General features: G+C 38.8%; 1 protein-coding gene across 3 annotated transcripts in view; it reads right to left on the bottom strand.

Annotated features, from left to right (window-relative positions):
- LOC124140489 (dipeptidyl peptidase 4-like) overlaps window positions 1–22,283 on the bottom strand; it is a 544,190-nt gene that overhangs the window by 307,700 nt on the left and 214,207 nt on the right. Inside the window, exon 1 of one of the 3 annotated variants that reach the window (XM_048382365.1) lies at window positions 17,684–17,852. The exons of the other annotated variants lie outside the window; for them this stretch is intronic. Within the exon in view, the coding sequence (XP_048238322.1) occupies window positions 17,684–17,740 (57 nt within the window). The 5' untranslated portion in view covers window positions 17,741–17,852. Of the gene's footprint in view, window positions 1–17,683; window positions 17,853–22,283 lie in introns of those variants that run through there. 3 annotated transcript variants of the gene reach the window in all.

Genomic DNA, 22,283 nt, shown 5'->3' with positions numbered 1-22,283 from the left:
TTTTGTACACAATGGTCTGTGGCGCCATAGACGACTGGGCCACCTGTGTCTGTCCTGCTGTCTCGGACAGTGCTTTCACCAAATATCATTAACAGTTCCCTACATGGGTTATCCCACATGACAAGTTGTACAGTGGGTGGTTATAATCCTACACTCGTAATGTCGATTTCCTACGTTTGATTCCCACACGGGTCAGTGAGTGAAGCCCAATAGCCCAGTGTAAAACTATACTCACTAACAAGGAACATTCGGTGTCTTCGGGAAGATCCAAAAGCTTCATTATGAACTTGATATTGTTAATCTTGATAAATTAGGCAATGACATGAATTTCCCACTTTACACCTGGTTAGTCGGTATATTATTTTCTGCCGCAAAACAGCTTAGGAAAGGGGAAAGCCATTTTCCCAAGGGACATACATGTACATTTGACATACATGGGAACGTCTTTTGTTTTGTGCTGCTGTGCTGCGTCAGGCAACAAGAATACTTACTTTTCATAGGAGAGTCGCGGTTGTAGCGGCAGGACATGCTACCCTGTTCTAGAACACCTGGTGTCTTCACTGATTTTCAGTGATCCGTTCATATCATTTTCACCGTTGTTTTGCCTTTTACTCCCAATTCAATCTCTTTCGGCGAATAGCCGAGACTTGTTTTGTTTTTCTGGCGTTGACTTTTCATGGATTCTCTGGCGTTGGCGTCATATTCGTAAATCGATAACACATAATACATGTCACTTTCTATTTCGGTAGGAATTACTATGATAAGAGCTATCAACTGCATCCATGGATATATTTATTAGTACATGTCGATATTAGCTAGAACCGTCAGGGGCGGTCGTCACGCAGAAGACCCCCGGGTTCGAATCCCCACATGTGTGCCCATTTCCGGTTTCCCCTGTCGTGATATTGTTGGAATATTGCTAAAGGCGGCGTACAACCATACTCACTCACTCGAACCGTAAGGGTCAAAGCCAAAGGAATGTTGAGTTATTATCGGAGTAGACTGAACATAGAACATACAACCATGAATTCTTCTAGATTAAAAATTATCACACTAAAAGATATGTTTTTGTGAGCGTTTGTGCGTGAATGTGCATCACTCTTATTACACGTTAATGGACCTTACAGTGAAATGTTGACGTTGGCGTGAAATTATTACGTTATAGCACCCGGGGGATGCAACGAGAGAATGATGGCAGCGAAGGAGGAGCTCTGGCTGAATTGCGAGCATGAAAATGCCCTTGTGCTGGAGGAACTCAATACTGTTCCCTCGTACATGTGGACTTAATGAGCGGTACATGTATCCACATGAGACTACACATTGCACAACACACAGTAATAGCTACGCTCCATGGTGGTTGTGAATTCCTCATATTACCCATGGGGGATTAAACGTTGGGTGCAATGCCATCCCGATATCTACACATGTGCATTTTGCTCATTCTCAAAGCTGTCCGGCTAAAGCAATATGGCGTATAATGACGCATTGTTGAAAACAATACGATATGACATTATCCAGTCATTACGTTGTCACAGTAGACTGTTCCGCCAACAGTGCATTACATCACATTGAAAAAGGGCATATATATAACTCACCTGATAAACGGATTATTTATTCCTCGACAGTAAATGCTGTAATCATTGCTTCACTCATAAATAATCTGTCGTTGTAGTTCGTGAGTTCTTCTCAAAGCCGTGTTATAACCGTAGATACTGGTAACGTTATGGGACCCGTGAAAACATCCAGATAGCGGGGTTTGTAAGATAAAGGCTGAGAAACGGAGTGACTGAATGAGTTGTCATCAGGTGGGTGAAATGGAGTGAAACGTCACTTTACAGCCACGTGCGTACATGCATATTATGTGTGCGTGTGCGTGTGTGTGCTAGCGTGCGTGCACACACACACACACACACACACACACACACACACACACACACACACACACACACACACACACACACACACACACACACACACACACACACACACCTATAGTGAGTGAAATTACACGGTGACCAGTGTTTACATGATCCATGATTGAATGGAAAATATTAAGGCAATGCTACATCTTAAAGGCGCGTTCGTATTCAATTATGACAACATATTAGGATTCAATGTTGCAGCTATGTCAATTTTGACAAACTTCTTTTTGTGCACAGAAATAGGTCATGTCGTATGTAAGAATGACACACAAAAGTAATTAACTTGATGTTCATATTGAACGGATATCCAATATGGAAAGACGTAATGAATGCAAAGTGGGGGTATATACATGATTGATGGCCTTAATAATGCTTGAATAAAGATCTCAATGTCTGGAACGTATCCAAAATCAATACATGACAAAGTGAATTACTGAGAATACTACATCATATGATACGTCCATTTATAAAAAGCAAAACAAAATTCCAAAGCATATATTTTGTTCCTGTGACATCGTTAAACTAATATCGGTAATCAACTGTTTTTCATTTTGGATGCTGAAATTTTGTAAATGGTATCGACTGCAGTGTTATCCAGACAATAAAAAAGCAAAACAAAACACCGAAAACATATTTTGTTCCTGTGATATCAATAAGCTTATATCGTTAATCAACTGTTGTTTTTTCATTTTGGATGCGGAAATTTAGTAAGCAGTATCATCTTCAGTGTTATCCAGACATTGATGATGCAAGTGATTTGACACAAAACCATCTATAAGGCAGTGAAGGTAATAGGTAAATTATTCAAGTATTGAATGAATGGATGTTTACCCGCTCGACCATACCGTAAAATATCACAGCTACGCTGCAACATACGCTCATTTCTGACTGATGGGGAATTGTGATGTTAATATAGTTCAACAAGTAATCTGGGATGCTGTCCAAACTCAGTACGCAACAGGAAACAGTAAATGTACAACATCCATTCCTACCTTGACAGGGCAGTGGGATACAGGTTATGACCACACCAACAACGAGCACTTACCTGAAATTAGAAAAGAAATATGTTTTATTCATACATGTCGCAAACAGTTGTCAATGACATCAATTCTAAATGGTTTGAAGCCAACAGTAAATGGGCAGGGGTTATTGCCGTTTTGGGATTCGAACCCACGACCATTGGATTCTGTCACGCTTAAGGGACTTATTCTTAATTCATGACCCCCATGAAGTCTTGTTAATGTGGACATAGAAAGATGAAGAACGTTGAAACGAAATTAACCAGTGAGGTGATGGGATGAAAAACGGTGGAAAGGATGAATTTAGATAGATGAAAAACTAAATAAATAAATCTATTACACTTTCTGTCATGAGTATCTGCCCTTGATTACCATACACTCGCATCGTTTAGATGCAGAGCCCTAAAATACTAGAGTTAGTCACGAAGGACATAGATTCACACAAAGACATTATCACCCGGAGCTCTTGTTAATTACTTCTAAATGAGCAATATTCATGTATAACTAATGCGTGTGGTCCTATCAACATAAACCTAAACATTTAAGCTGCATACATTCACATTCCTGACAAAATCCAATACATAAAGCAGCTATGAACAGCAATATCAGTGTGTCAGCCTACTGTGGAAGGAATGAAAGGACAAAGCGACTTTTGTACAGAAACAAGTATGGTTTCTGACAGATGAAGGTTCATAAAAAAGGCGAAATTAGGATTCGAACTTCCAACGTGTTCTGCTACGCCCCAGGGACAAAGAAAACAAGGACCATTACAAGAATTCGACCCACTGGTAAATAGAAGTGAGTGTAAAGACATAAGTGAAAGAATAAACTGGATCGACTCAAACTTCGCGATGAATCCGTCCATATATGTCATTTCAACTGATCGTCAGTGACAAAGAACACTCAAGCGAAAGTAACCCTTATTGCCAGGTGAAAAAAATCAAACTTAAATGGAGAAGTATATGATGAGTATGGTCAAGCAAAGTAAAAAACGCAGCCACAAAGCAGCCACAAAGCAGCCACAAAGCCACAATCCCCTTCAGGTTGTCACTATTGTAAGATATTACAGGTGACATATGAATTGAACAACAGTGTCCAAGACCATCAATCATTTCTTGTTCTTTCAGTTACATGATAAAAGGAAAGCACTTCAGCTGTCGATGTGCAACAACGCTTGTTTGTTTTATGGTTCTAGCCACCTTTATCAATTTTGCAAGTTGAAAGCCTTGTATGACAAGAACATGGCCTCAACGTTCCCTATATTTTTAACAATTATTCCAGCAGCTCCACAACTTTTAAGGTACAATCGAGCATGTTCTTTCTACGAAGGTTTCTAAGAACACCATACAACCTTTGTTCATAAGACGATCAGAGTTATTTATTTACATTTAACCAAAATACAAATACAATATGGCATCACTCACTAGACCACATAACCATTGTTCATTTTTTCAAACAAAGATAAGAGACAATTGAGCTTCGTCATGAATTTTACTTGCATGTCTTTGTGACGGTTGCCACCGATGGAGCAGGATACGCTCACCTTTTCGCGAACACCCGGTATTCACTATTTGATAGTGATTCATAAACACATTCTCATGATATAGTCGGAATCTAACAATCGACTCTGGTTTTGACAGAGATTTGTAATGAATATGGAAAGGTTTTTATCGCTCTCCTTTATTGAGCAAGAAATGACGTTGTTCGAAACGAAAAACGGTCATTGTCAATGCCTCACGGGTTCCCCTGCTGGAACAAAGCCTTTCTTTGATTCTTTGGTACCAAATAGCGACTACACCGCCCATAAGCAGTACTGTATGTATTCACGGTTCATGGCGGTACGTAGTGTGATGTCTTGACCATGCGCAACAGTACGACCAAGAACAGGACAGTAATAACACTCTTTACCCCTCATTGGTAATGGACAAAAAAGAAAGGATATACACATGTTTGATTATGGCTAAAAATGAAACAAAACAAAAATGATTATTCGATTATCATGTATTTGATACGGGTATCACAGTTGTGTTTTGCATCTTAAATGTGCAGTGTTTAGGCGAATGTTTTCAGCCTAGTAACGTTTTGATAAGGTTTGTAATTGTTTGGTCAAATCCAATTTCCAAGTGTTTCCTTTGCCAAGCAGTAGAGTTCCATTTTCACAACAAACAGGAACCTTCTTCTCCCTGCAACAGACTGACGGCATATTGATTCAGCTGACCAATCAGCGCCGAGAATCGTTAAACTGCACATGTGTACATCAATGTCGGAAAATTATTTATACTCGATGTTTATGGGTAATATCTCCATTATCAACTTCGATCTAACAACGTTCGATAGAACAGTTACATCTAACATAACAACATATAACACACGGTAACCGTAAAGTATAAGGCTTCCATTAGGGGGTGTATATTCATATATTACCCATCACTGTATATCACTTACGTAGCTTGGGACGTATTAAATCTGTCGATAACGGGAGTGTTGGGAAATGTAATTTTCCTCAACTGAAAAACTGGCGGGGATTCTCATCGAAACAGGGACTTGTGTCTGCGATTGAATAATGGAGTTGAAAGAAAAACGCATGTCTATCCAAGAACTGATTGTTTTTTGTCTATTTGCCTCCATTACGGCTCCTTAACGACACCATCTGAAGATGTAGGTCAATGAAAGTGAAATATCCCACCCAGGCTCAAAGTACAATGGCGATATGGAGCAAGAAGTACTGCAACAACTATCTCAGGGGATAAAACAAACCACATTACGGGCACTCAGTGTAGTCTTAATGGTTGGTATATGTGAAGTTATAGCCTTGTATTCCAGAGGTTCCATTCATCGCCCTACTTAAACAGCGCGGGAGGGAATATTTACACGAAGTGGTTAGCGTTGTTACCTTGCTTCGGTGGCCATGAAGTTGTATGGTGGACAATTGAGTACAGAGACCTGCTTTCAGAAGAGTTCAGGGGGTTGAGTGGCTAATCTGATAAACTAGGTAAATGAATGTTACGCCTTAACGGAAAATATCGGAAATTGCACGAGTCGGTAGATATAAACTATTGTGAACCGACTTGTTTTTCTGGTGCTCGTGATGGGGACACATACTTTATATAGGTTATTGCTTCAGTTGTCATGTTAAAGGGATGAGTTTCATTTCTGGAAGATAAAGCGGGAGATTGTATTGCGGTCAGACATGGCGTGCTCTTAACAACATAAAAAAAACACTATGAAATCCATACCTTCGGCATCTGACATAGTAGTTTATTATAATCCGCGAAAATATTATATTAATAATGAAATTAATTTGTCAGCGTGTATCCCGGGAAATCACATCAATGATGATAATGTTATCGGAAATTAATTTGTAATAAAGGAAGATGACAATATACGTTGAAATGTTCAGGATGATAGTGAACCGACAATTACAGATAAAGATTCTCATCGATCACAGTAAAAGACTGGAAGACTTAACACAACACGTGACCTTAATGTGTTTCAGTGGAATTGCCCCTCTGCCCACGTCAGCAATAGAACATCTTGATGAAGCGTATCTCCAAAAACAAAAACAAAATTGGTCGAGAAAACATTGTATGGTAACCTTTGCATGCCTAAAATCATACTGTTTATGAATTGGCTGCTCGAAAGTCACTGTAGGAATGCACATGGTAAATGGCCGATTCAAAGTACCGTCATTCTCAAGAACATAACATTTGCCATATATGGAAATAACCATGAATAGAGACAATCATGTGCAAAACTGCTGCATTCGTTTTCCTTGCATGCGGGAGATATACAATGTATTATATTTCAAATTGGGCATGAGGCCTTCATTAAAACAACAAATCAGACACAGACTGACACTGAAATTACCGATAATGAGGAGTCATTATCACTGCGTTGACACTTTCACCTTGACAACGAAAAGAAATCATATGGACAGTTCTCGGATAAATCTAATAATAAGGCACAGACGAAACAACGAATATCTCATTGAGACACGGTGATACTGTTGCCGTTCCATCACGTCATCGTGTTAATGAAAATGCGGATGGTGTAAAACTGTCCCTACCGTCGGGGTTCACCTTGACACAAGTCATTACAGCATTCATCGGGCTCGAAGCTGCCTGAGCAGCATCTTTAATATAAGCCAAAGTACCAAATACAGGTTACCTATAATTGTTAATGTCAAATATGTCAGGTTTCTAATTCTTAACAGTAAAATATTTTGCATGCAAAACAACAAGCACATTAATTATATTCCTGACAACATGACAACAAATTATCAATTGTCCTCTGACGGAAACAATAGATTACACGAAAAGCATTGATAACAGAGGACATAAATACTTCCTTGCGCTAAAGGACTTGGCATACACGTGACTTCTTGCACGGTTACATAGCAAGTATTATCAATACTACAAGGGGTATTCACACACAACGAGTGTTAGAGCGATTCCATTATATCGATAAGTGATGAGTACTAGGAACTCGGAAGTAGATTAGTTGGTAGGTTTCTGAGAAAGCTCATTTAACCGTTTAAAGACAGACACAACTTATAAAGGCAACAGTTCCATTTCCTCCACGCAGTATTTTGGCAGTGTGGTTACTATTTTCACCCCTTTGTCGTTATCGATGATGCCTACCTTCCACTAATACGACTTCAGGATGTTTCAATATTTAATCATCCTTTGGGATTATGAACCAGACTAGGTCCTCTATAGCTTGTAACTTTATTCACGTCGTTTGTGTCCACTCAAACGGAGACCTGGTGGTTCTTATGTATTAAATGGCTTATTGCTTTATTTGATTGGATCGTTGACAAGTATTGTTCCAGACTCTATTACTTACAGTCCACGATGACACGGCAGTAAAATTGCTGACTACAGCATAAATATCTCCATTAACAAATTCAATATTCTGGAAGGAATCAAGCACTACCACAAAGGCTGAACAATGTTCCTACAAAATCTGTGTCAGCCGTGTTTCGTGTACTATATACGTGTCATTGTTGGTATGTTCCCGACACGTACATCAAGCCAACGTTAACTAATCCTCCGAGTCTGTTTCTCTAGATGCAGCAGCACACACCATGCATGTTTCATCGGGCGAGTCGCCATTGTCGTGTTCCGTCGAACATAATGGTTATTTCCAGTCAAGCACAGCCAATTCAATCAGCACTCAAATCGTTGCTGCTCGCAAGGGGAGATATAGATTATTCAACAACAGCTAACACACTTGAAACGAATGATGACAACAATTGTTGAATAAGATAATATGGCAGTTTGAATACACATGTCACGATGGATCAGGAGAGAATATCAACAGTTTTTGTAAACGCATTTATCATTTGGCGTTTCTACGACCTGATGAAGTAAGTTAGTCAGTCTGTAGTGTCAGTTTCAGGTGAGATTAGAGCCCAAAGTAAAACATGTTTACCAAGCAAATGCAACTAACGAGAAAAGTATAGTGTTGACATACCAAGCCTCATCGTGAGGACGAAGCAGAGATTCGAACTCATGATCATCCTGACATTAAAGGGAGGCAACTAAGGATGGTGTGTACCATGCCCTAGATACATGAAATTCACATCACTGATGCAAAAAAACCCTATTCTTGGTGGTGATACCCCTACGTGTCTATACATTCACTCAAATTACTCTAATAACAACAATACTTGTATCCTCCAATTGTCATATCGTCAAGTAAATGTCATAAGTCTAAGGGGCGGTGGGGTAGCCTAGTGGTTAAGGCTTCGCTCGTCACAGATGAGTCCAATGTGTGAAGCCCATTTCTGGTGTCCCCCGCCCTGATATTGCTGGAATGTTGCTGACAGCGGCGTTAAACCACCCTCACTCACTCACTCATACATCAAAACGACCCCATCCAATTTACACATTTTCTTTCAATTCAAACCAACAATGCAAATATCTCGAAATCTATCCATGAACAGGAAATCACTCTTGTGTCTACAGTTTTCTCAACTCTTAAAGTACTTTACCATTTATATCATATTAACATACATGTACATGTTTGACAATAAGGTCAGCTAATCAGATTGAACTTTATATTATTCTAGTTGACCTACCAGAACGGGAACAAACACTATTATACAGAAATAATAGTTTGATAAACATTCGCCAACTCTATTACTTAACGGAACAGTCAACAGCAATGGAAGAGACTTTAACACCAGTGAGGGTGTGAACAAAACAGAAACGAAACCTCATCTAAACGTTGATTTTATCGATTTCTGTTCGATCTGCTTTGCCGGGGCAATTAAAGTATGTTTAACAACAACATGATTCCCCAAATCCAGTCATTGAAACCCATACATTCAGACCAATTTACTCCCACGCCACATTATCATAACCTTTAGATTATGCCAAACAAAGAATACGGATGTGATTTTAATGAGGCCAAAAACGACATTTCATGTTGTGCTAAAATGGTGGCATATGTTCCACTGCAAAAATTGATGTAATGTGTTATCATAAGTGAACAATTGTTGATCGCCAACACAATTACGCGATTGATTAATTGATTGCTTGAAAACACATGCCGCAGTTTGTGTAGTTGAATTCCACGGAATTCCATGTCGATACAACACCGGAGACCAACTATGACCAAACTCGAATGTTGGAATATTTGGGAAAGACGCATCATGTTCCTAAAGCACGATCCGGTACAATCAACTGAATGAATAATGGTTTAATCAGCTGTCACTCCCAGTGTGGACAATTTAGTTACGGTGATAAATAAATGGGTAACAGCTTCTATCTTGAAAGTTAATTGGGTTCTTTACTGGAGGGAGAGGGGCGGTTAGCCCAGTGGTAAAAAACCATACTCACTCACTCATTCTTTACTGGGACATATATTGGAATCTGGGAATGTTTGTACACTGATATCAGGAGATAGTCGCATGCACTCTACCAGAGACAAATAGGGACACACACGTAGTTTCTAACCATGCAGAATAACAAATCAATAGTGTTGTACTGCATCGTTTTAAAACTTGAGTACATGGAAATAATTCATAGGCATATTTTTTTCATTCGTTTTTGTAGCGCCGCAGTCAGCAATATACCAGCTAGATGAGAACAGCCTGAAAATAATCGAGTGTGTGTGTGGTTCATAAGGAAGACATGAACATATGTGTTTCAACCTTTTCGTATCCATGGTTATTACCGTATCAAAGCACCCACTGCCGTTTTTGTAGGGCTGATGTTACAACTTGTTTCCAGAAAAGCTGACATTTCGCCATAGAAACTCTCTTCTTCAGGTTGCACATCAGACAATGAATTGGTGTAGGTACAACTACGCTATTCATTTTTTTTGAAAGACCATAACTCAGATGTCAACTTCAAAAGGCCACATATATTGTTTTCAAAATACAAACTGGAAACATTTCTAAATGATGTGTAACTTGACAAATATATTGAAATCAGTTTTAGATAGTAATCAGATTCCGCAAAAAACAGCCTAGAGTTATGATGACAACCTACATTTAATACCAGGAATTCAGAGGTTGGCGTACATGGGGTTAACACGTTCATTGTACGTATCTCATGAAGGCCAATTAAAAAATATGGATATTTGCTAACCCATTTGAAGGTAATGATTCTCAAACCCGGCTAAATCGGAACGATGCAGACGCATAAAGAATCATTGCTAGAAGTATCACGAATACCAGTGTAAGTAACACTTAGATTGACAAGGTTCGTTTAGTCAATTTCATTATGAAAGGGAAAACATGCACAGTGGGCTGAGTACCCTTCCAATATATAGGAACACATTTCCTCTATTTTTGAAGTAGCTGTTCAAATATTACACTCATTAGCAGTATATTTGAGATACGTGACAAGAGGTTATATCACACAGGATCCCATCAAGGATAAGCACAAGATTTCATGGAACTTATATATAAGTTGGAAGGTAATCGGAAAGTTTAAATTTACAATCTGCGTTAACAAACAATATGAGGAGACAGTATTTGATCAATGTCTATCATTGAATATTTCTAAATTAATAGTGAAAATTATAATTCTATCTCTGATTGGCAAACAATACATTGAAGTGTCTGAACATCATAGTGCCATCCATGGGGATTGGGTAAGAGAGTAGGTCCTCAGCAACCCATGCTTGTCGTAAGAGGCGACTAAATGGATCACGTGTTCAGGCTCAGTGACTTGGCATAAGGCATTTCATCGTATCCCAATTGAATCGATGTTCATCATGTTAATCACTGGATTTTCTCGATTACAAGTATTTACAGACCGTCGTCATATAGCTGGAATATTGTTGAGTGTGGCGTTAAACAACAAACAAACAAATCAATGGCGCATGCAAAAGCGGGGTTTACAGAAGTGGATCTGTGAGAAGGTTTTTGGATTAAATGTGAAATATTGAATTAGATTTTCATACCATCTCTTTGTTAAGGATTTTTGTAAGCGGCTACAGTATTTTTTTTCATAATTCGATTCTGCATTGTGAATTTGGTTCGGCTGTTCTGAAAACCCAAGTAACAGAAAATGCCTCATTGGGAATATTGTGAACATGGTTATGAAGTACACTTTTATCAGAAAGGGATTAGAGAGTAAATAACATTCCATACGACACATAATAATCATGTCATGTATCCAACAATAACATGAACGTCAAACTGGTGTTCAGTTTCAAACACAAATATTTTACAAATAGAAACGACCCGTGAAGATAAGGGATAGAATAGGTCTTCAGCAACCCGTTCTTGTCGTAAAAGGCCACCATTCTTGTCGTAAGGGGCGACTAACGATCGGGTGGCCAGGCTTGCTGACTTGGTTGATGCATGTCATCGTATCCCAATAGAGTTGATCAATGCTCCTGATGTCAATCACTGGATTGTCTGGTCCAGACTAGATTATTTACAGACCGCCGCCATGTAGTTGGAATATTGCTGAGTGCGGCGTTAAACAAAAAGCAACAAACAAACAAACACATCAAGTCAAGTCAAAATGACATTTCTTTGACCTCAAGCACGTTGTTAGGGACTGAACATCTCAGTAACACATTAATTAAATACCATGGAACCGGTAACGTAACTTGCCTTTTGGTGTGTCTCCGCTTGTACGACAGATTGCATATGGCCACATTAACACCTATATATTTGACCAGAAGAGGATTTAAGTCTTCTCATTGCAGAGATCAGCTAACAGTCGTCAGTGATACACATCATCTTTAAAAGAGTCTTCACATTGATTTTTTTCTCCAACCATTAAATGTTCATGACAGTTCTAAGGACTAACAAAACTTGTCTATAAGTGCGATCCTATAACAATAGTGGTTCCTGGGCCACGAAAGACGCATCGTCACAAGAAGGTTCTATATGTTTAAATAATTGATTAGAAAGAGGTTGGACTGTGCATGTGCCATCACACGACGTCACGGCATGGTGTTTGGGTAAATGGAACAAGCAGACAATACGTTACATAGTGTTTTCAATCCATTATTACATGATAATGATAGATCTATCAATACTAGAAACAACAAACAAATTGTTTTCTCTAATGTACCTTTTCCTGACAGTATATCTTAATGTAACGAAGTAACCATTTTTTGCAAGCAAATTATGAAATAGTCAACTAAACATTGATTCTTGTAAAGGTATTTCCCCAGAGAAAAGCATTGTTCCATTTGTGGGTATTTTTTACAACAAAAACTGTATTCAGATACTAGAGAAGTGTTGTGGTACACTAATAGGTCACGTTGCCAATAACTCCCTGTATGTTTGTTTGTCTGCATGCTTGTTGTTGTTGTTGAACTCAGTACTCGGCAACATTCCAGCTGTTTGACAGCAGGCAGTAAATGATCGGTCTTTGATATTATGAGGAAAGTACCCCACCGCCACTGAGTCTGACCACCTGTCTCATAGACTGCTGGGGACCTGTTCCAACAAGGAATCCCCAGGGAACGGCAACGAATATAACACATATCACAAAACACTAATATATCACCGTGCAAAGAGTGACTGATTGAGTCAGTTGGGTTTAACGCCGCTTTTAACAGTATTCCAGTTATATCACGGCGTGTCAGCTTAATGTGGGAGGAAAGCCCGAAGTGATGCAGGTCTCAGACGTTTACCACTTCGGTGAAACCCACGAGTACGGGTATGGGTCTGACAAACCTAGAAACATAATCTGGGCGAACCGGGATTCGAACCCACAATCATAGATTTCCGGCGTGTCCAAGGGACGCAACTCTGCACAGCGAATCGCAGCGCCTTAGACGACTGGGCCACCCCCTTCCCCTCCCCCTTACAAAGAACTAATCCATGATAGAAACAATCATTAGTGGATACTAGTACACTGAAGCAAAAGAAAAGTGCTACAAGGGACCCAACATGAATATCTATTTTTAAATAGTCATGGACAAAAATAAACACATCCATGTTTACATCCAAACGTCCCCACACTCATCTGTTTCTAGAAGGGAATTGTACTTAAAGCAATAGACCGACTAAACTCAATATCTACACACTAAGTACCCCGAGTGGGAGTGAACGAGAAAGCTGATATCCAAATGACTGTCTAAAGTGCCTTCCACATACATGAGAGTACACATTAAAGAAACAACGGCTGTATTCAAACCATATACGTTGACAGCACACGAGGGATGAGCACAAGCTCGGCGAGCTCTCACTGAGGTATGTGGGCCTGGTAATAGAGCTTGGGCTTCATAATGTCGTTTAAGACAAATCATGTGTGCCTTTCATGATACCTTCTGTGATGTACGGGCTAAAAATATTTAAATAAATTACAAATTGTCAGAATTTCGATGAGTATATTTTCTTCTGAACCTAAATAGCAATTAACTGCGACGTGGAAAGGACTGGTCTCTTACGTGAGCAAATCACAGGGCATAACAATGAACATTGAAGGAAAAAAATATTAGAACTAACATCTGAAAAATCCACATATTAATTATCTACATATCCCGCTACTGGCCGAGAAAACATATTCCTGTAACTAATTGCAGGAATAGAACCCATAAAAACCCCTTAACCTCCTACATATTGTCTAGTTCCACCTTCCCTTGCTTGCGACTGAAAGCCAAGATAATATTCAAGTTTTGTTCAGAATGTAACCAGACAAACTAGTTGAGTTCGTCATATTACTTTTTAAACCAACAACAAATTTGGTTCATTAATTGGAACGTTGGTAAAGGTAGATTGCTTTTAAACGAAGTTCAACAGCTGTCCGACGTAAATGAGCGAAAAAATAAAATAAAATGTACAGATGAACATATTCATGCGAATATCATCACCAATATACAAGATTGTATAATTGGTGAAACATATGGCACATCTTGTTCTCAGTTACACAAAGATACTTACAGTAAACTACGGTTATAACGAACTTAAAGGGACTGCTAATTTGAGTTCGTTATTACCATAGTTCGTTATAAGCATATATACAGCATAACTACAGCAAATAGTCGGGACAAAAAAGTAAGTTCGTTATATCCGTCAGTTCGTGTTCGTTATAACCGTAGTTTACTGTACTTCCAGAGATAGATGGCCATGAGTACGTACACGTACGATACACATGTCACACAAAAAGACAGTGTTTATTGTTTACAATCGTGCAACACTTTGATTGAAAACCTATACAAGTCTACGATCTGTGTCTCTCTGGTCTTTCCGCTCACAATCAACTGACACACCGTGACATAACAAACATACTGTTGAAAGCGGCGGTTAACCAAGCTCACCCATTTACCGCATATATCTGAAACATCACCCCATGGGGATTCCGGGTACGAATATAGGTCCCACGTGTGCTGGACGTAAGAGGCGACTAAATGGATCGGTTGGTCACGCTCGGTGACTTGGTTGAGTGTGTCACTGTACCCCGACAGTGTGGATCTTTGTTCATAATATCAATCATACACAACCACATTGATCTGGCCTTATAGTCGATTTGGCTTGCAGACATTGGCTGTCCCTGAAAGTTTGGTTTCAAGTCGTTTAAACATTTTCTTTGTTTGCCAATTCAAGTTTAGTTATGCATTTGTATTCGAAAGTTTAGTTTACCCTAAGTACACAGGGACAATGTCTCAATTTCTAAAACGTACTTCCAACTTCGATCGGAGCATTGTCCCCCTTTGTGCTTTTAACGAACTTCGGTTATAACGAACTAAAGTTAGTGGTCCCTTTGAGTTCGTTATAACCGTAGTGTACTGTATATCTAATATATCTGAAATAAGAGTGTAGGTCAAGTCATTTTATGGCAAATCAGTACAACAAACTCAGCATTAGGAGATGTGGAAACGTTTTGCATCCTAGTGTGTACATGTTTGAAGGCTGAACAAGGTTGTGATTGGAACTTTCATAAATGACATCCATGTATCGTGTTGTTTGTATGATAATGTTATTGAGCAGAATGTAGTCAATGTGTCATCTGCAAATTCATAAATCTAATATCCCTGATGTGCATTTTTTAAATAGGAATTCTTCTCTTTGATGCTTGGGTCCTCATGTGCAGGTTTGACGTGAAATATATCGATATATGGATCAGACCTGCAGATTTACGTGCACAAAAGAAGAAGGTGATCTCCCTACAAACATAGTGCCTTTTCGTGCATCTGTAAAGGGCAAGTTCAAATTGAGTTCAAACATTATCTCAGAGTAAACAAAAATGTGACATTGATTATTATATGCGAATTCATTTTGCAAAACTTAATTCATTTCCACTGTTTACATGGAGTGTAATGTGTACCATTCCGCGATTTCAGTTTGCCAAAAAATGTAATTAGGACCTATGAAAATAGCAACAATTTGTGATCACACTGTTAGGAATGAATTCTACAGAAATATTGTTCATTGTTGCCAGACATCCTTAAACCTTCTTTTGAATATTCATACGGTTAACATACTTTATCAAAATCAAAATCAAAATAAGTTTAATATTTTTGATAACTTGTCCTTTTTCTGCCGTACATCCTTTGGGTCATAGATTGTCTGTTATCTGTTTATGTCACAACTGTGGATATCATCAAGTTGCCAGTTGGAAGATCTAATACTTTCAGGACGGGTTTTATGGTGTTTGTATTTGTTACGCTGGGTATAATATTGTAGATGCTTACTTGCGTAGAATCACAGGAATGTAAAAATGCTTTGATATCAAGTGCTAGATAGGAAGACAAAGAAAAGTTGAAGTTGAAAAAAATATATCAATCACTGGATTGTCCGGTCCAGAATCGATTATTACAGGCCGTCGTCACATCGTTGGGATATTGCTGGATGAGGCGTTTAACAACAAACAAACAACATCTGAAACATCACCTACTCGTCACAGGCATGTATTTAAATGTAGTCATCAAGTGGTTCTTTCACAACCTGGCTGTATGTCACAAGCACACGGGGGCGCTACGCACTGTTTACTCGAACACAATATCTGCGAAACATTCAGTCAAGCCAATGAGTGCGATGTATGTCCATTGAGGCGTACTTAGGCCACGTGTTACAGCAGACCTTCCAGACTTGTAGTATGGATCGATGACTATCTTTCAGTGTAGTGATCAAAAGAAGAATTACATATTTGCCTTTACGACAAAATATATGCATAAGTGAAAAATGGAAACACAGGGGTGGGCTCTTTTGTTTGCACAATACGTACGGAACAAGTTCGATCTGGTTTTTTTCAGTTTCAAAACGTTCTTGGTAAAATCTTGTCACTAACTTTGAAACATTGCACACGCTGAAATTGACTGGGATAGTGGTGTGTGATTTCACCAGTTTCTCATAAAATACGTATATGTTTAGCTCTGAGGCATTTTAGTACATATATCGTGTCAGTGTTCAGTTTTGCCCTATCTTGCAGTACATTATACATGCACCTTATAAAGTGCAATTACGTGCGCCACTATTTTAGGTTGCACCATTTAGACTTAGTCACCCATCAGTTCTTTGCTTCATCAGGTCATTTTTACAAATGCTGTTGTCACGCACCAACACAACACATGCAGCATTCATGCAGCGATCAATGTTGGAAATGTGTTGCATGGTTCTTTCTCAACTTGTATTCCCCTGTTTTGTCCCTATTGACACAAAGTATAGAAATCTAGATACGAACATAATCATTAAAACATCAGTGTCACAAACGAGATGTCAAACGTTAAGGAGCTGATCAATAGAAAGCTACACTGTATGGGCCATGTTAATATGAAGTGTAGTTCTTTTGAGTTCGTTATATTTTATACGAGATGCGAGTATAAGTATCCTTATAAGTGTCTTTGTTGTGTTTATACAACGCTTGATTTCATGCAGAGTGTATTCAACGTGCATTAGCAGTCCAAACGTAAACCAACGTGCTCATAAACAAACACGTGAAACTACATTACATAGAAACGACAACTGCCAATGTTATTACCCTTGTAAACAATTAAATCCCTGGTATTCCACATGACACAAACTCATATTATAGTGTGTAGGAGATTCTATCAAACTGTCAAAAGCAACAAAATGGAAACCAATGCAATTAAAAGGAATGGTCTCAGCGAGATATATTTTAAGATATCTGTTGTCGGATGGATGGACATAAAGAGAGGCCAGTTGACCTCATTACAGAACAACATTACAAATACGACCAAAACACAAACAGAAAAGGGTCGATGAAGTTGTAACTAAATTACAAATCCAGGTGCAGACAATGGCTAAATATGAATAAACACAGCCGACTGCATCAAAGAATGATTTCAAAGAACTCCAACCTTAAATGAAACTTGTTTTCCTCGTGCAGCTGACGTAACGGCTGAAACAGCTATCATAGCTTAAACCTTTCCACAACGTCACACCATAATCCTGTCCTCACGTCAGGCAACTTATTCGAGACAATTGTATCAAATTTGCAGATAATTCATTAGCTTTTGGCCCGAACCAACGTTGAACGCTAGTAACAAGAATCATTGCTAAATACACACCAAATATTTTATAAGGTGTCTCACTTGACTGCGCTGAAGAGCATGCCCTTACAAGACAGTTTCACCTTGCATACAAAACTACCAGCCCTTTCATTGTGCTAACCCTTGATCAGTTTCAATTCAATAAATTATCGAACTTTATAGCAAGTCCTTCATCCGCGTCCGTCGTCTTGGATATTTCCCTTTTTTCATGATGTCGTTACTTATTAATGACGAAATTCTCACACGACTTCTGTTGGTTGCATCCCCAAGTGACTGGCATGATGTAGTTGATATCTATTGTCTCCCGTTGTGTTGGCTTGGGAATTGTGTCTATAACAACATCGTCTTGAGGCTTCACGTTTCGCTTCCCAGGGTTTTTATCTTGTTGCTTATTTCCGTCATACGTTCAGCTCTCTCTGGTGGCTATTTACAAGGTTAATAATTGTGACTTGAACAGAGGTCAAGTGAGGTGTCGCAGAACACAGGGAAAGACATTGGGCCATAACTCATCAGAAATGCGATCTTCTAATTTTAAACAGTGTATTTGCAATCAAAATATTCAACCAGGTAAAACTCTTAGAGTAAACGCTTACAGCGTAGTGAGTTGTGTATGTACAATAAGTGTATTCTGAAATAAAATAGGCTATAAACACATAGTCGCAAATTAGATACCGAAACACTAGTTGGCGTGAAACTGAGAGAGAGAATATGGCTGGCGGATGGTTTAATCAATATTCCAGTAGAATAAACTGAAATGGGCTTCATGCGTTGTGTCCATGTGGGGAATCGAACCGACCTCTTCGGCTTGACGAGAAAAATGTGAACCACAAGGCTACCCAACCAATCACCGATAAAACTAAATTACAATAGCAATGCAACATGAAAAGCTGAAAATGCTAGTACGTCACGTCACGTCATGTTGAGCGCAAATCAAACGGCTATTCCGTGGAGCAGTTACGAAACGTTTTAAGCACAATGTCGGTTTATGTTTATCAGTTAAATCAGTACGTAATCGAGCCCGGACAAACCAGGGGTCGATAATGTGAACAATATATAAATCAAGATCATCAGGCCCACATTCAGTACATATGGAGTTATTACATTATTCAGAAGTTAAATAACTCTTTATTCAGTGCCGGTTAAGAATGTTACCCGATAACAGAAAAGCTGGTACAAATATAGAACGAGACCCGTTAGAATGGACGATCTTTGTGTGTGTGTGTGTGTGTGTGTGTGTGTGTGTGTGTGTGTGTGTGTGTGTGTGTGTGTGTGTGTGTGTGTGTGTGTGTGTGATGCATGTCATCGTATCCCACTTGCGTTGATCAATGCTCATGATATCAATCACTGCATTGTCCAGACTCGATTATTTACAGACCGCCGTAATATAAGTGAAATATTGCTGAGTACGGAGTTAAACAACAAACACATGTGTTATTCAGGACTACAAATTCAAAATGTTATATCTTTTTATCTTTCATATTGCTTCGCTTATGTAACTTAACAATGCCACACGCAACTGAATTACCACCGATGGAAATGATATATTGATCATTTGTAAATTAGCAGTTACAACATTTAAACCTGCGATTACTGCCTATAGTCCTAACCCTAGCACAGATTGTACTGTACAACAACTTCATGTCTAATTCATACGTGAGGATATTTCTCAATGATGGCATTGTTTATCTGTGCACAGATCAGTATGAATTCTTATTTCCAGTTTAATTCCACGTGAAACATTATTATTTAATATATGATAATACCAAATTGAGCATTTTTATAACGATCGGCTGTACACAGAAACAGACTCAAGGCACACGAGATATTATCTTCAAATATTTGCATCTCAAATCGTCGGGTACCCAATGACTGTTCGGCGAACAGAAATACCACTTGTTTACAGCCTTTAATTCGGTTTGGAGAAGTGCTAGAAACCATCAGGAGTTAAAGTCTGGAGTCTAACCACCCATTCATCTACACTCCGTCACTAAGGTATTGCTTAGCCTTATCTAATCGTGATCTCTGCGTTATATCCAGGACCATATGGCACCACAATTATTTGTTTTATAATATACAATTTCAAATTAACATCATGTAATTAAAATATTCGATTGGAACTATGTATTTATGAACGGAACACGTTGTGAGAAAACAGAGCGATTCTTTTGATGTCATCTGTATGTTTTTGCTGCCAATGGTCATAAGGACATTCTAACAGCACCAACCATTCCTTCAAGATTTAAACGTCTTCTAACCTAAACGTACGTATATAGGTTTCGCTGTTCGATCATGGTGGAGTTGGAAGTCCTCGAAGCGTGTGTTGAGTTGTCTCGGCGGAATAAAAGGCATTATCAGTGACCGATATGAGATCCTTCTGGCGTCTTACAAACAAGCCCAAGATCCCCCACCGGCGTCCAATGCCAACAGAAGTAGGAATGGTGAAACAAGAAATTCATTATGATCATTGTTTTTATCCATCTCCCTCATGGGAAATTGTGACGTGTGTTTGTCTATCTATCTAATTTCCTTAAGAAAATACCTGCAGACTGCCCATGCTTAGTTACCGTCTATGCTTGTCCTTTTACATTCCTCTGTTGATTAAAATGTTAGACGACTTTGTGGTGGCGATATCTGTGATTGATCTCTCAGCTGCGTGTGTGGTCCCAGGATTTACAATGGCCACAAATGCTGTGTACACGGGAACTCCCTTAATCCGGACGGTCTCATTTTCAGCCAATATCGACCATATAGTGAACTGTCTGGATTATTGAAATAGGTGTCTTGGATGAAGAGTTACTTCCGTTATCAATGGTTTCAATACTGTAAACGAATAAGATGGCACCAGACAAGATAGATACGAAATAAATAAATTAATTAATAGACAAAAATACGAAATATAGACCCGAGACTCCACGAAGATGCTACAATATGAAGCCCACAGTCACATGCACACACATCTCAAGAAGCCTCATATAATGTTCGAAGTTACACAATGTCCATATATTCGAACAAATCCAGCGTTTATAGTATTCGATATTATGCATTACCCATTTATAACGATAACAACGAGATTTATACTTGTGAGAAAAACAATTTACGCAAAGAGAATGCAAATTAGACCAATATACCCTTTCCGCATTTGCACACGCTATTCCAGCCAGCTAGAGTACTTAAATCCAGCACATACAAAATCAATTTGAACAATTTGATTGATGAAGTAGATAAATAACCACAGTAAATATATCGAGATGAGCCGAAAAAGTAATGAATTATTCTTTAAGAAGAGTGTCGATGGTGGTGAATTGCCATAAACGCACCGATCAGAGAGCAAGATTTGGTTGCAATTAGCAAAAAACGAGACCAACTTGTAAACTAATGGCTGCCGATGAGCACAAATTGGATACGATTGTGCGAAGGAAGTCCAAGTCTTTGAATGATTTAGTGCACGGAGACTTATTGAATAGGAGGGAATTGGTTATTGACAATTAACATAGTTGTATAGTTGTGTTAGAATCGACTAGCCGATTAAGCCAATAACATGGTGATTGTACAACTATGTGGTGGTCGAATTTGTTAACTGTCATCATTTCATCAATGTCAGTTACGCTGAACTGCTGATGGTCAGATTGAATCCAACTAACGAGCAAGACAGTCGCTGACACGGTGTGCAGCTGAAGGTATTACTTATCCAACGTGCAGCGATCGTAAACTTGACAAGATGACATTCCATGTGAAGATTACTTTTAAAGTCAATTAGTTCATGGACTGGCTGCTTTCGGGAGAATCAAACATTTGAAACATGTTGGAAGTTACAATGAAGATTGCAAGTAGTTCTTGCGGAGAAAACCTAACTTGATTTATCAAAGACAAAGAGGATTATGTCCTCACAGTAATCGTGTAGCCTTGTATGAAAAGTGCATAAAAGTCTATCAATATGATTATAGTTCCATCTGATAGCAATTCGGTGGGGCAAATAGTGTTATATTAGTAATGCATTAAAGCATCGACGTGTGAAATACTGTGCGATCAGATCAGAGAGAATTACCCAAGCAGACAAATCAAAAACCCTTCACAAGACCTGGCGGTAATGTGTGATATTGGAAGTCGGTCGAAGTTACCATTTCTGCCTCGCGTGGTGAGGAATGTATTTCTGTGTACTGACACTGCTTTTGGTTGATATCATGATAACTAAATGTTTCTTATGTGCTACATTTATGCCGAAATCACGTGTGTACAGTATACATGGAAGCAAAAGTAATTATGATCATATAAACGTATTGATAACTGGACGTTAATATTGTTAATAAAATTGACTTTTTGTCCTGACGTCTCCAACTTTGTGTTCAAAACATCAAAAGAGACCAGGGCAGCTTGGTGCCTGTTTCACACGGATTGGTGTCTAAATGAA

Source organism: Haliotis rufescens, unplaced genomic scaffold (genome assembly GCF_023055435.1).
Source record: "Haliotis rufescens isolate VD_foot unplaced genomic scaffold, xgHalRufe1.0.p SCAF_4, whole genome shotgun sequence".
NCBI lineage: Eukaryota > Metazoa > Mollusca > Gastropoda > Lepetellida > Haliotidae > Haliotis > Haliotis rufescens.
The sequence above is the reverse complement of the archived record's forward strand: the minus strand, read 5'-3'. Positions and strand labels throughout refer to the sequence as shown.